This window comes from Portunus trituberculatus, chromosome 2 (assembly GCF_017591435.1).
Source record: "Portunus trituberculatus isolate SZX2019 chromosome 2, ASM1759143v1, whole genome shotgun sequence".
Lineage (NCBI taxonomy): Eukaryota > Metazoa > Arthropoda > Malacostraca > Decapoda > Portunidae > Portunus > Portunus trituberculatus.
The window spans coordinates 2,853,219-2,865,718 of NC_059256.1; the positions used below are offsets into that span (position 1 = coordinate 2,853,219).

At 45.1% G+C, this 12,500-nt stretch overlaps 1 protein-coding gene across 1 annotated transcript in view; it reads left to right on the forward strand.

The window, feature by feature from the left end:
• The window catches only part of LOC123501437 (ras GTPase-activating protein 1-like), a 23,850-nt gene that overhangs the window by 10,571 nt on the left and 779 nt on the right, over positions 1-12,500 (forward strand). Inside the window, 9 exon segments of the mRNA XM_045250267.1 lie at positions 1-61; positions 1,250-1,390; positions 1,951-2,069; positions 4,267-4,416; positions 6,163-6,367; positions 6,885-7,000; positions 7,226-7,341; positions 7,344-7,379; positions 11,192-11,337. The exon segment at positions 1-61 is cut by the window's left edge and continues 116 nt beyond it. Of these exon segments, the coding sequence (XP_045106202.1) occupies positions 1-61; positions 1,250-1,390; positions 1,951-2,069; positions 4,267-4,416; positions 6,163-6,367; positions 6,885-7,000; positions 7,226-7,341; positions 7,344-7,379; positions 11,192-11,337 (1,090 nt within the window).

A 12,500-nucleotide genomic window follows, 5' to 3' on the forward strand; every position in this document is an offset into this window, starting at 1 on the left:
GGCAACCAGGCTACCCTCCAAGATTGTACCCAGCCCTTACTGCCTTGTCTCTCTCAATCAGGTGAGGTTAGGTGAGGTTAGGTGAGGTTTAAATTGTACCCAGCCCTTACTGTCTTGTGTCTCTCAATCAGGTGAGGTTAGATGAGGTTAAAATTGCATCCAGCCCTTACTGTCTTGTGTCTCTCAATCAGGTGAGGTTAGATGAGGTTAAATTGCACCCAGCCCTTACTGCCTTGTGTCTCTCAATCAGGTGAGGGTGGGGAGAGGTTAGGTTAAGTTAGGTTAGGTTAAGTTAAATTAGGTTAGGTGAGGTTGGGTTGGGTTATGGTTAGGTTAAGTTAGGTTAGGTTAGGTTAGGTTAGGTTGGGTTAGGTTAGGTTGGGTTAGGTTAGGTTAGGTTAGGTTAGGTTTGATTAATTTTTGCTTTTATTTGTGTTTGGTTGGTGTATACAGTGTTAGGTTAGGTTAGGCCACATTATTTATTTATTTATTTTTGTTTTTGGCTGAGTTAGGTTAGGTTAGGTTGGGTTTCCTTACTTAAATATTCATGTTTATTTATTTTATTTATTTATTTTTTTTTACCATGAGTTTTGTGCACCATTAGACCATTTTATTGACATTAGCAAGGGTGTATGGAGGGCAGAAGATTAATGGCCACAGTCTTCACTATTTTAATGGAGTTTTGTGCACCATTAGACCATTTTATTGACATTAGCAAGGGTGTATGGAGGGCAGAAGATTAATGGCCACAGTCTTCACTATTTTAATTGAGTTTTGTGTACCATTAGACCATTTTATTGACATTAGCAAGGGTGTATGGAGGGCAGAAGATTAATGGCCACAGTCTTCACTATTTTAATTGAGTTTTGTGCACCATTAGACCATTTTATTGACATTAGCAAGGGTGTATGGAGGGCAGAAGATTAATGGCCACAGTCTTCACTATTTTAATGGAGTTTTGTGTACCATTAGACCATTTTATTGACATTAGCAAGGGTGTATGGAGGGCAGAAGATTAATGGCCATAATCTTCACTATTTTATCCATCTCTCTCTCTCTCTCTCTCTCTCTCTCTCTCTCTCTCTCTCTCTCTCTCTCTCTCTCTCTCTCTCTCTCTCTCCTTCTCCCTCCATCCCTCTTCCTCTTCCCTCCTTTCCCAATTCAAAATCTAACACACACACCCTAAACCACCACCACCACCACCACCACCACCACCACCACCTAACCCCCTCTCCCTCTCTCCCCCCAGGTCAAAGTGTGCCGGACCCGCCCCAAACCTGGCCCAGATCCTGTTTGGGACGAAGAATTTATGCTTGACGACATTCCCTCCGACGTCGTTATGTTCACTATCACCGTTTACAATCACGGCAAACGCAGCAAGGATTCGGAGGTGAGGCGCTGTGTTTTGGGGTGGGGGTGTTTGTGGTGTTTTGGTTTTTTTTGGGGTGTTTTTGGTGTGTTTTAGGGTGTTTTTGTTTTTTTTGGGGTGTTTTTGATTGTTTTTGGTGTGTTTTTTGGGGGATTTGGGTGTTTTGGGGTGTTTGGGTGTGTTTTGAATATTTCGTGTGTGTTTTAGGGGTGTTTTTCTTTATTATTGGGTGTGTTTGGGTGTTTTGGGTGTGCTTTAGGGTGTTTTGGTGTGTTTTGTGGTGTTTTGAGGTGTTTTGGTGTGATTTGGGTGTGTTTTAGGGTGTTTGGTTGTTTTGGCGTGGTTTAGGTGTGTGTTTGGGTGTTTTTGTGGGTGTTGTGAGTGTTTGGATATACATTTCCTAATTCACTGTGGTGGTGGTGGTGGTGGTGGTGTCAAAGCAGAAGTTAGGTTATTATTATTATTATTATTATTATTATTATTATTATTATTATTATTATTATTTTATTTATTTATTGTTATTTTTTTTCAATACACCTTACTAACTGACTGTGGTGGTGGTGGTGGTGGTGTTGTGGCAGGTGGCGGAGGTGCGGCTGGAGCTGAACACACTGCAGAACGGGGAGGAGGTGGAGGAGTGGTACCCCCTCACTGGCATCACTCCGGTGGGGGACTGGGGGGCCATCCGACTCAGATACCGGTAAGGCTATGCAACCCCCTATACAACCCCTCAGTCCCATATATAAACCCCTCAATCCCCTATATAAACCCCTAATTCCTTCCACTATCTCCTAATCCTCTATAAAACCCCTTAATCCCCTATATAAACCCCTAATTCCCTTCCACTACCCCCTAATCCCTTATAAAATCCCTTAATCCCATATATAAACCCCTAATTCCCTTCCACTACCTCCTAATCCTCTATAAAAACCCCTTAATCCCCAATATAAATCCCTAATTCCCTTCCACTACCTCCTAATCCTCTATAAAACCCCTTAATCTCCTATATAAACCCCTAATTCCCTTCCACTATCTCCTAATCCTCTATAAAACCCCTTAATCCCTTATATAAACCCCTAACTTCCTTCCACTATCTCCTAATCCTCTATAAAACCCCTTAATCCCTTATATAAACCCCTAACTTCCTTCCACTACCTCCTAATCCTCTATAAAATCCCTTAATCTCCTATATAAACCCCTAATTCCCTTCCACTATCTCCTAATCCTCTATAAAACCCCTTAATCCCCTATATAAACCCCTAATTCTCTTCCACTACCTCCTAATCCTCTATAAAATCCCTTAATCCCATATATAAACCCCTAATACCCTTCCACTATCTCCTAATTCTCTATAAACCCTCTAATCCCTTATATAAACCCCTAATTCCCTTCCACTAACCCCTAATTCTCTATAAACCCCTAATCCCTTATATAAACCCCTAATTCCCTTCCACTATCTCCTAATCCTCTATAAAACCCCTTAATCCCCTATATAAACCCCTAATTCCCTTCCCTATCTCCTAATCCTCTATAAAACCCCTTAATCCCGTATATAAACCCCTAATTCCCTTCCATTACCCCCTAATCCCTTATAAAAACCCCAAATCCCCTATTCAACACCAAATTGTCTTCAAATACCCCTCTAATCCCCTTTTAACACTCCTAATCCTTCACACCCCTAAAACCCTTCAAATGACTCCCTAATACCCTTTACAACCCCTCAATTCCATATAAAACCCCAACCCCTTCAAACACCCCAGATCCCCTTTAAACCCACCTAATCCCCTATAAAACCCATCAATCCCTTGCAACACCCTAAAACCCTTCAAACCCCCAGAACCCTTCTACAACCCCAAACCCCTTCTACACCCCTAAACCCTTCTAAACCCCCAAAATCCCTTCTAAACCCCCAAATCTCTTTCAAACCTAAAACCCCTTCTAACACCTCAAACCCCTTCAAACCCCTAAAAACCTTTCTACACCCCAAATCCCTCTAAACCCCCAAATCCCTAAAACCCATCAATCCCTTTCTAACACCCTAAAAACCCTTCAGAACCCCCAGAACCCCTTCTAACACCCATAAACCCTTCAAACAACCCAAAATCCTTCTAACACCCCAAACCCCAAACCCCTAATCCCCTTCTAACCCCCATAACCCTTTCTATTGCCCCAAAACCCTTTCAAACCCCCCAAACCCCTTCAAACCCCCTCAAAACCCCTTCAAACACCCTAAACCCCTTCAAAACACCCTAAACCCCTTCTAACCCCCCAAACCCTTTCAAACCCCTAATCCCCATAACCCTTAACCCCCAAAACCCTTCAAACCCCCCAAAACCCCTTCAAACCCCCAAACCCCTTCACCCACCCAAAAACCTCTTCAAACCCCTTAATCCCCTATATTAACCCCTTCTTCTATTACCCCCAAACCCTTCAAACACCCCAAACCCCTTCAAACCCCCAAACCCTTCAAACCCCCAAACCCTTCAAACCCCTTAATCCCTATACTAACCCCATAACCCTTCTATTACCCCCAAACACCTAACACCCTAAACCCCTTCAAACCCCTAAAACCTTTAAACACAAACCTCAAACACCCCAAACTTCTAACACCCCTAAACCCTTTCAAAACCCCTTAATCCCTATACTAACCCCCATTGTCCTTTTATTACCCCCAAAACCCTTCAAACCCCTAAACCCCCTTCAAACACCCCAAACCCCTTCAAACACCCCAAAACCCCTTCAAACACCCCAAACCCTTTCAAACCCCAAAACCCCTTCAAAACCCATAACCCTTCAAAACCCCAAAACCCCTTCAAACACCCCAAAACCCCTTCAAACCCCAAACCCCTTCAAAACCCCTTAATCCCCTATACTAACCCCCAGAACCCCTCCTACAGGTACTTCCACGACCTGATCATGCCCTGTGAGGAATACAATAGCCTGAAGGAACTCCTGCTGGACCCGAGCCTTGAGGCGGTCCAGGCACTAGCGGACGTCTCACACCGGGACCGCAACCCTCTCGCCACCTCCCTCCTCAGGATCTTCAGGTAGGAGGAGGAGGAGGAGGAAGGAGGAAGGAGGAGGAGGAGGAAGGAGGTAGGAGGAGGAGGAGTAATTTCTGCAGAAGGAGAGGAGGAGGAGGAGGAAGGAGGTAGGAGGTAGGAGGTAGGAGGAGGAGGAGGAGGAGGAGGAGGAGGAGGAGGAGGAGGAGGAGGAGGAAGGAGGTAGGAAGGAGGAAGAGAGTAGTAGGAGGAGGAGGAAGAGATTGTAACTCCCTTGCCACCTCCCTCCTCAGGATCTTCAGGTAGGAGGAGGAGGAGGAGGAGGAGGAGGAAGGAGGAAGGAGGTAGGAGGAGGAGGAGGAGGAAGGAGGTAGGAGGAGGAGGAGTAATTTCTGCAGAAGGAGAGGAGGAGGTGGAGGTAGGAGGAGGAGGAGGAGGGAGGAGGAGGTAGGAGGTAGGAGGTAGGAGGAGGAGGAGGAGGAAGGAGGTAGGAGGTAGGAGGTAGGAGGTAGGAGGTAGGAAGGAGGAAGAGGAGTAGGAGGAGGAGGAGGAAGAGATTGTAACTCCCTCGCCACCTCCCTCCTCAGGATCTTCAGGTAGGAGGAGGAGGAGGAGGAAGGAGGAGGAGGAGGAGGAGGAGGAGGAGGAGGAGGAGGAGGAGGAGGTAGGAGGTAGGAGGTAGGAGGTAGGAGGAGGAGGAGGAAGAGGAGGTAGGAGGTAGGAAGGAGGAAGAGGAGAAATAGGGAGGAGGAGGAGGAAGTAATTTCTGCAGAAGGAGAGGTGGAGGAAGGAGGAGGAGGAGGAGGAAGGAGGAGGAGGAGGAGGAGGAGGAAGAGGTAGGAGGTGGAGGAAGGAGGAAGGAGGAGGTAGGAAGGAGGAAAAGGAAGAGGAGTAGGAGGAGGAGGAGGAAGATATTGTAACTCCCTCGCCACCTCCCTCCTCAGGATCTTCAGGTAGGAGGAGGAGGAGGAGGAGGAGGAGAAGAAATAGTTGGGAAGAGAAGGAGGAGAGATAAGAGGGAAGAGGAGGAGGAGGAGGAGAAGAAATAGGAAGAGAAAAGAGGAGAAAGGAGAAGAAATAGGAGGAGAGGAGGAGAAGAAATAAGAGGGAAGAAGAGGAGGAGGAGGAGGAGGAGGAGGAGGAGGAGGACTCACAGAACACCAGATAGAGAGGGAACACCAGACACACTGAACACCACCAAAACACCCACAATGCACCACCAAAACACCACTAAAACACCATAAAACACCCCAAAACACCATAAAACACCCCAAAACACCCAAAACACCCAAAACACCCAAAACCCCCCAAAAACACTCAAAACACTCAAAACACCCAAAACATCTCAAAACACCTAAAACACCCAAAACACCCAAAACACACAAAACACCACAAAACACCTCAAAACACCTCAAAACACCACAAACACCCAAAACACCACAAAACACCTCAAAACATCACAAAACACACCAAAACACCCAAAACACTAAAACACCAAAAACACCCAAAACACCACAAAACACCACAAACACAAACACCATGAACCACCACATACACTTAAAACACCACAAAACACCCAAATACCCAAAACACCCAAAACACCCAAAACACCCAAAAACACCCAAAACACCACAAAACACCACAAAACACCACAAAAACACCACAAAACACCCAAAACATCCCAAAAACACCCTAAAACACACAAACCACCCTTAAAACTCACCAAAAACACCCCTAAAACACCCCAAAAACACCCCAAAAAAACCCCAGCTAATTAACCGAACCCCACAGAAATGAGTGCCGGGAACACGACCTGCTGCAGCGACTCACAGAGCACGAGATAGAGAGAGAACACGAGACAAGTACCCTTTTCCGAGCAGCCTCCCTCACCACCACACTGCTGGACCTCTATATGAAGGCCACCTGTACTGCCTTCCTAACTGAGGCCATTAGCGACACCATTCACCGCATCCTGGACACCAAGCAGTCCTGTGAGGTAATGGGGATAATGGGGGTGACGGTGGTGGTGGTGGTGGTGGTGGTGAGAAAAGGTATGGGGTGCAGGGGTGAGTAAGAGAGAGGGTTAATTTTTTTTTTTTTTTTTTTTTTTTTTGAGAATTTTTAGAGAGAGAGAGTATGAGTGTTTTTAGAGAGAGTGAGTGAGTGAGTGAGTCTCTCTCTCTCTCTCTCTCTCTCTCTCTCTCTCTCTCTCTCTCTCTCTCTTTTCTCTTTTACCTTGTGAGAAAAGAGAGAGAGAGAGAGAGAGATAAGAGAGCAGTCCTGTGAGAGAGAGAGAGAGAGAGAGAGAGAGAGAGAGAGAGAGAGAGAGAGAGAGAGAGAGAGAGAGAATAATAATACTAACAATACCACCTAATCTAACTAAATCCCCTATAGCTAAATGACATCCAGTCCATTTACCAATAGAATCCAACACTTTTATGAATAGAATCCAACCCCTTTTATGAATAGGATCCAACCCTCTATTAATGGAATCCAACCCTCTATCTGGACAGCTGAACCCCAACAAGATGGACAACCCCTTAGACGCCTGTGCCAATGCTGAGTTCCTGCTGAGGGTGCTGGACGACATCACACAGAGCATCTTCATCTCTGCCTCAGCCTGCCCCATGTGAGAGAGAGAGAGAGAGAGAGAGAGAGAGAGAGAGAGAGAGTGTGTGTGTGAGAGAGAGAGAGAGAGAGAGAGAGAGAGAATATATATGAAGGAAGATGGAAAAGTGAAGAAAAAAAAAAGAAAAAATGAAATATCTCTAACTTTCCTACCCTCTCTCTCTCTCTCTCTTCCACTCCCTCCCACCCTCCCTCCATCCCTAACGTCCCTCCCCCGCCCCCCCAGGCCCCTGCGGTACATCTGTGGGTGTCTGCAGCGGAAGGTGGCGGAGAAGTGGCCCCAGGATAGGCTGGTGAAGACTCGAGTGGTCAGCGGATTCATATTTCTGCGGCTAATCTGCCCGCCATTCTGAACCCTCGACAGTTCAATCTTCTCCAAGGTAAGGTGGAGTGTAGTGGGCTATTTGGGGGTGATCCTAAAGATACCAAACACCCCAAATCACCCCAAAAACACACTCAAACACCAAAACACACTGAAACACACCAAAAACACACATAAACACCCCAAAAACACAAAAAAAACACAAAAAACACAAAAACACCTCTAAAATATACTTTAAACACCACAAAACACTTAAAACACCAAAACATCCCAAAACACACTCAAACATCCCAAAACACACAAAACACTCCAAAACACACTGAAACACCCCACTGAACACTGAAACACAAAACACACAAAACTCTTGACACACAAAACACACTGAACACCCCAAAACAAACAAAACACTAAAACACCCCAAACACACACAAACATCACCCCACAAACACACTGAAACAAACACACTGAAACACCCCAAAACACACAAACACCCAAAACACACTGACACCCAAACACACAAAACACAAAACAAACACACAAACACACCCAAAACACACAAAACACACCAAAACACACACTAAATCACACAAAACACAAAACACACTGAAACACCACACAAAACACACAAAAACCCCAAAACACACAAAACACCAAAACACTGAAACACCCCAAAACACACAAAACACTCACACACACAAAACACCCAAAACACACACCAAACACCCAAAAACACACCACAAACACCCCAAAACACACAAAACACACAACACCAAAACACACAAAAACATCCCAAAACACACAAAAACACCCAAACACACTGAAACACCCTAAAACACAAAACACACTGAAACACCCCAAAACACACAGAAAACACCCAAAACACAACTGAAACACAAAACACACAAAACACCCAAAAAACACATACACAAAATTGGACAGGATACAGAAGACACACAAAGAAACACCTCAAAACACACCCCAAACTGCCATCACCCCCACAACAGCCATACACCCCTGACAGCCTCCCGGTCGCTGATAATGATAGCTAAGTGTCTGCAGAACACACAAAAACCAAAACTGGTGGAATTTGGCCAAAACACACAAAACACCTAAAACACACTGGAACACCCAAAACACACAAAAACGAATCCCTTTATACTGAAGAACAAGGAACGCACACCATCTCCCAAAATACCACAAACACCTGCTCGGTAAAACACCCAAAACACACTGAACACCTGGGTTGGGTTAGGTTGGGTTGGGTTTGGTTTACAAAACACCTAGGTATAGGTTGGAAAGGATACAGGTTAGGTTGGGTTTGGTTTAGGTTGGTTGGTTAGGTTGGGTTGGGTTGGGTTAGGTTAGGTTAGGTTAGGTTGGGTTAGGTTGGGTTAGGTTGGTTAGTTAGTTAGTTTGGTTGGGTTAGGTTGGGTTGGGTTAGTTGAGGTTAGGTTAGTTAGGTTGGGTTGGGTTAGGTTGGGTTAGGTTAGGGTTGGGTTGGGTTAGGTTAGGTTGGGTTGGGTTAGGTTAGGTGAGGTTGGGTTAGGTTGGGTTAGGTTAGGTTGGGTTAGGTTGGGTTAGGTTAGGTTGGGTTGGGTTAGGTTAGGTTAGGTTGGGTTAGGTTAGGTTAGGTTAGATGAGGTTTGGTTTAGTTAGGTTAGATTGGGTTAGGTTAAGTTAAGTTAGGTGAGGCTGGGTTAGCTGAAGTGAGGTGAGGTGAGGTTGGGTTAGGTTAGGTTAAGTTAGGTTGAGGTTAGGTTGGGTTAGGTTAGGTTGGGTTAGGTTAGGTTGGGTTAGGTTAGTTGGGTTAGGTTAGGTTAGGTTAGGGTTAGGTTGGGTTAGGTTAGGTTAGGTTAGGTGAGTTGGGTTAGGTTAGGTTAGGTTAGGTTGGGTTAGGTTAGGTTGGGTTGGGTTAGGTTAGGTTAGGTTGGGTTGGGTTAGGTTGGGTTAGGTTGGGTTAGGTTAGGTTAGGTTAGGTTAGGTTGGGTTAGGTTAGGTTAGGTTAGGTTGGGTTAGGTTAGGTTGGGTTGGGTTGGGTTGGGTTGGGTTAGGTTGGGTTAGGTTAGGTTGGGTTAGGTTAGGTTAGGTTAGGTTAGGTTAGGTTGGGTTAGGTTAGGTTAGGTTAGGTTAGGTTGGGTTGGGTTGGGTTGGGTTAGGTTGGGTTAGGTTGGGTTGGGTTGGGTTGGGTTGGGTTAGGTTAGGTTGGGTTAGGTTAGGTTAGGTTAGGTTAGGTTAGGTTAGGTTAGGTTAGGTTAGGTTGGGTTAGGTTAGTTAGGTTGGGTTGGGTTAGGTTAGGTGAGGTTGGGTTAGGTTAGGTTAGGTTGGGTTAGGTTAGGTTAGGTTGGGTTAGGTTGGGTTAGGTTAGGTTAGGTTAGGTTAGGTTAGGTTAGGTTAGGTTAGGTTAGGTTAGGTAAATTGGACACACACACACACACACACACACACACACACACACACACACACACACACACACACACACACACACACAGTTTACTGGGATATTAAAAAGGCTTCTGATAAAGTCTCTCACGGAAGATTACTTTGGAAATTAGAGAACATAGGAGGACTGCGAGGAACTTTGCTCGAATGGACAAGAGATTATTTGAAGGATAGATTAATGAGAACTGTGATCAGAAATACATACTCATCTTGGGGTCAAGTAACCAGCGGAGTGCCACAAGGGTCAGTGTTAGCCCCCATTATGTTTCAGGTTTATGTAAACAACATTCACATTTGGGTAAACAGTTATATTGATTTGTTTGGTGATGATGCAAAGCTGCTAAGAGTTATCAACACCAGAGAGGACTGTCTGGTGTTGCAGGAATATTTAAACAAGATCTGAGTGGAGCAGGAAGTGGAAATTTGAGTTTAATGCCAAGAAATGTCACATAATGGAACTAGGAAGGAGTAAGAGAAGACCAGCATGGAACTATTTGATGGGAGAGGAGCAAATAATGAAGACTAAAGAGGAAAAAGATCTTGGAGTGACCATACAGGAAAATCTGAGCCCTGATAAACACATAGCAAGATATTTGGACTATCATATAAGATGTTGACTAATATAAGAGTGGCATTTCATTACATGGACAAAGATATGATGGAAAAAGTCATCACAAGCATGATACCCCAAGGCTGGAATATGCAGCAGTGGTGTGGTCTGCAAGCTCTAAAAAGGATAGAAGGAAACTGGAAAGGATACAGAAGATTCCTACAAAGATGGTGCCAGAACTAAAGGACCTCACATATGAAGAACGACTGAAGGAAATGGGACTAAAGGACCTCACATATGAAGAACGACTGAAGGAAATGGGACTAAAGGACCTCACATATGAAGAACGACTGAAGGAAATGGGACTAAAGGACCTCACATATGAAGAACGACTGAAGGAAATGGGACTAAAGGACCTCACATATGAAGAACGACTGAAGGAAATGGGACTAAAGGACCTCACATATGAAGAACGACTGAAGGAAATGGGACTAAAGGACCTCACATATGAAGAACGACTGAAGGAAATGGGACTAAAGGACCTCACATATGAAGAACGACTGAAGGAAATGGGACTAAAGGACCTCACATATGAAGAACGACTGAAGGAAATGGGACTGCCAACCTTACAGGATAGAAGAGAAGGAGGGGACCTAATAACAATGTACAAGATAGTCAATGGCACTGAAAAGATAGACAAGGAAGACCTGGTGCTGGGGACACAACAACATGGAAGGACAAGAGGACATGCAAACAAGATCAGGATGAGGCAGTGTGTCAAGGATACTGGAACACACACACACACAAAGATAGACAGACAACACCTGGTAACACTGACGGAGGATTAGAATAGATAAACAACCACAAAATATATCTAACCTGACCCAACCTGACCCAACAGAACGTGGGGGAGAGGCCGGACATTGAGGAGGCACCAGTGAAGTGTGAGCCATCGAGGGACCTGGCCCAGCTGCACCACATCTGTGTCACCCACCTGGCCGTGCTCACTACTAAGGCCAAGACACAGGTGAGACAGAGAGACAGAGAGAGAGAGGTGTTGGAAGATGAATAAATAGGGGCTGTAAAATAGGTAGGAGAGAGAGAGAGAGAGAGACGTGTTAGAAGTTAGATAAATAGGGAGAGAGAGGCTGGAGGTTAGGTCGGAAGGGAGAGAGAGAGAGAGAGAGAGAGAGAGAGAGAGAGAGAGAGAGAGAGAGAGAGAGATAACACCTGCAAACACACTCTAAACACCCCAAAACACCCAAAACACACCCAAAACATACCAAAGCATCCCCAAAACACCTTAAACACCCCAAAGGACCCCAAAACACCCCAAAACACCCCAAAACATCCCAAAACACCCAAAACACACCAAAACACCCCAAAACACACCAAAGCATCCTCAAACACCTCAAACTCCCCAAAACACCCAAAACACACTCAAAACACCCCAAAACACCCCAAAACATCCCAAACACACCCAAAGCACACCCAAAACACACCAAACATCCCAAAACATGCCCAAAACTCAAAACACCCCAAAACACTCCAAAACACACCAAAACACACCAAAACATCCCAAAACACACCCAAAACACACCCAAAACACCCCAAAACACACCAAAAACACACCAAAACACCCAAAACACCCAAAACACCCAAAACACCCCAAAATATCGCAAAACACCCAAAACACCCCAAAGCATCCTCAGCACCCCAAAACACCTCAAAACACCCCAAAACATCCCAAAACACTTCAAACACACCAAAACATCCCAAAACACCCCAAAACACCCCAAAACACACCAAAACACCCCAAAACACCCTCAAACACCCCAAAACATCCCCAAAACACCCCAAACACCTCATAACACACCAAAACACCCAAAACACCCCAAAACACCCAAAACATCCTAAAACACACCAAACACCCCAAAACACCCCAAAACACACCAAACACACCCCAAAACATCCCCAAAACACCCCAAAACACCTCATAACACACCAAACACCCAAAACACCCCAAAACACCCAAACACCCCAAAACACCCAAAACATCCCCAAAACACACCAAACACACCAAACACCTCAAAACACCCAAAACACCCAAAACACCCCAAAAACATCGCAAAACACTCCAAAACACCCCCAAAACACACCAAAACACACCAAAAACATCCCAAAACACCC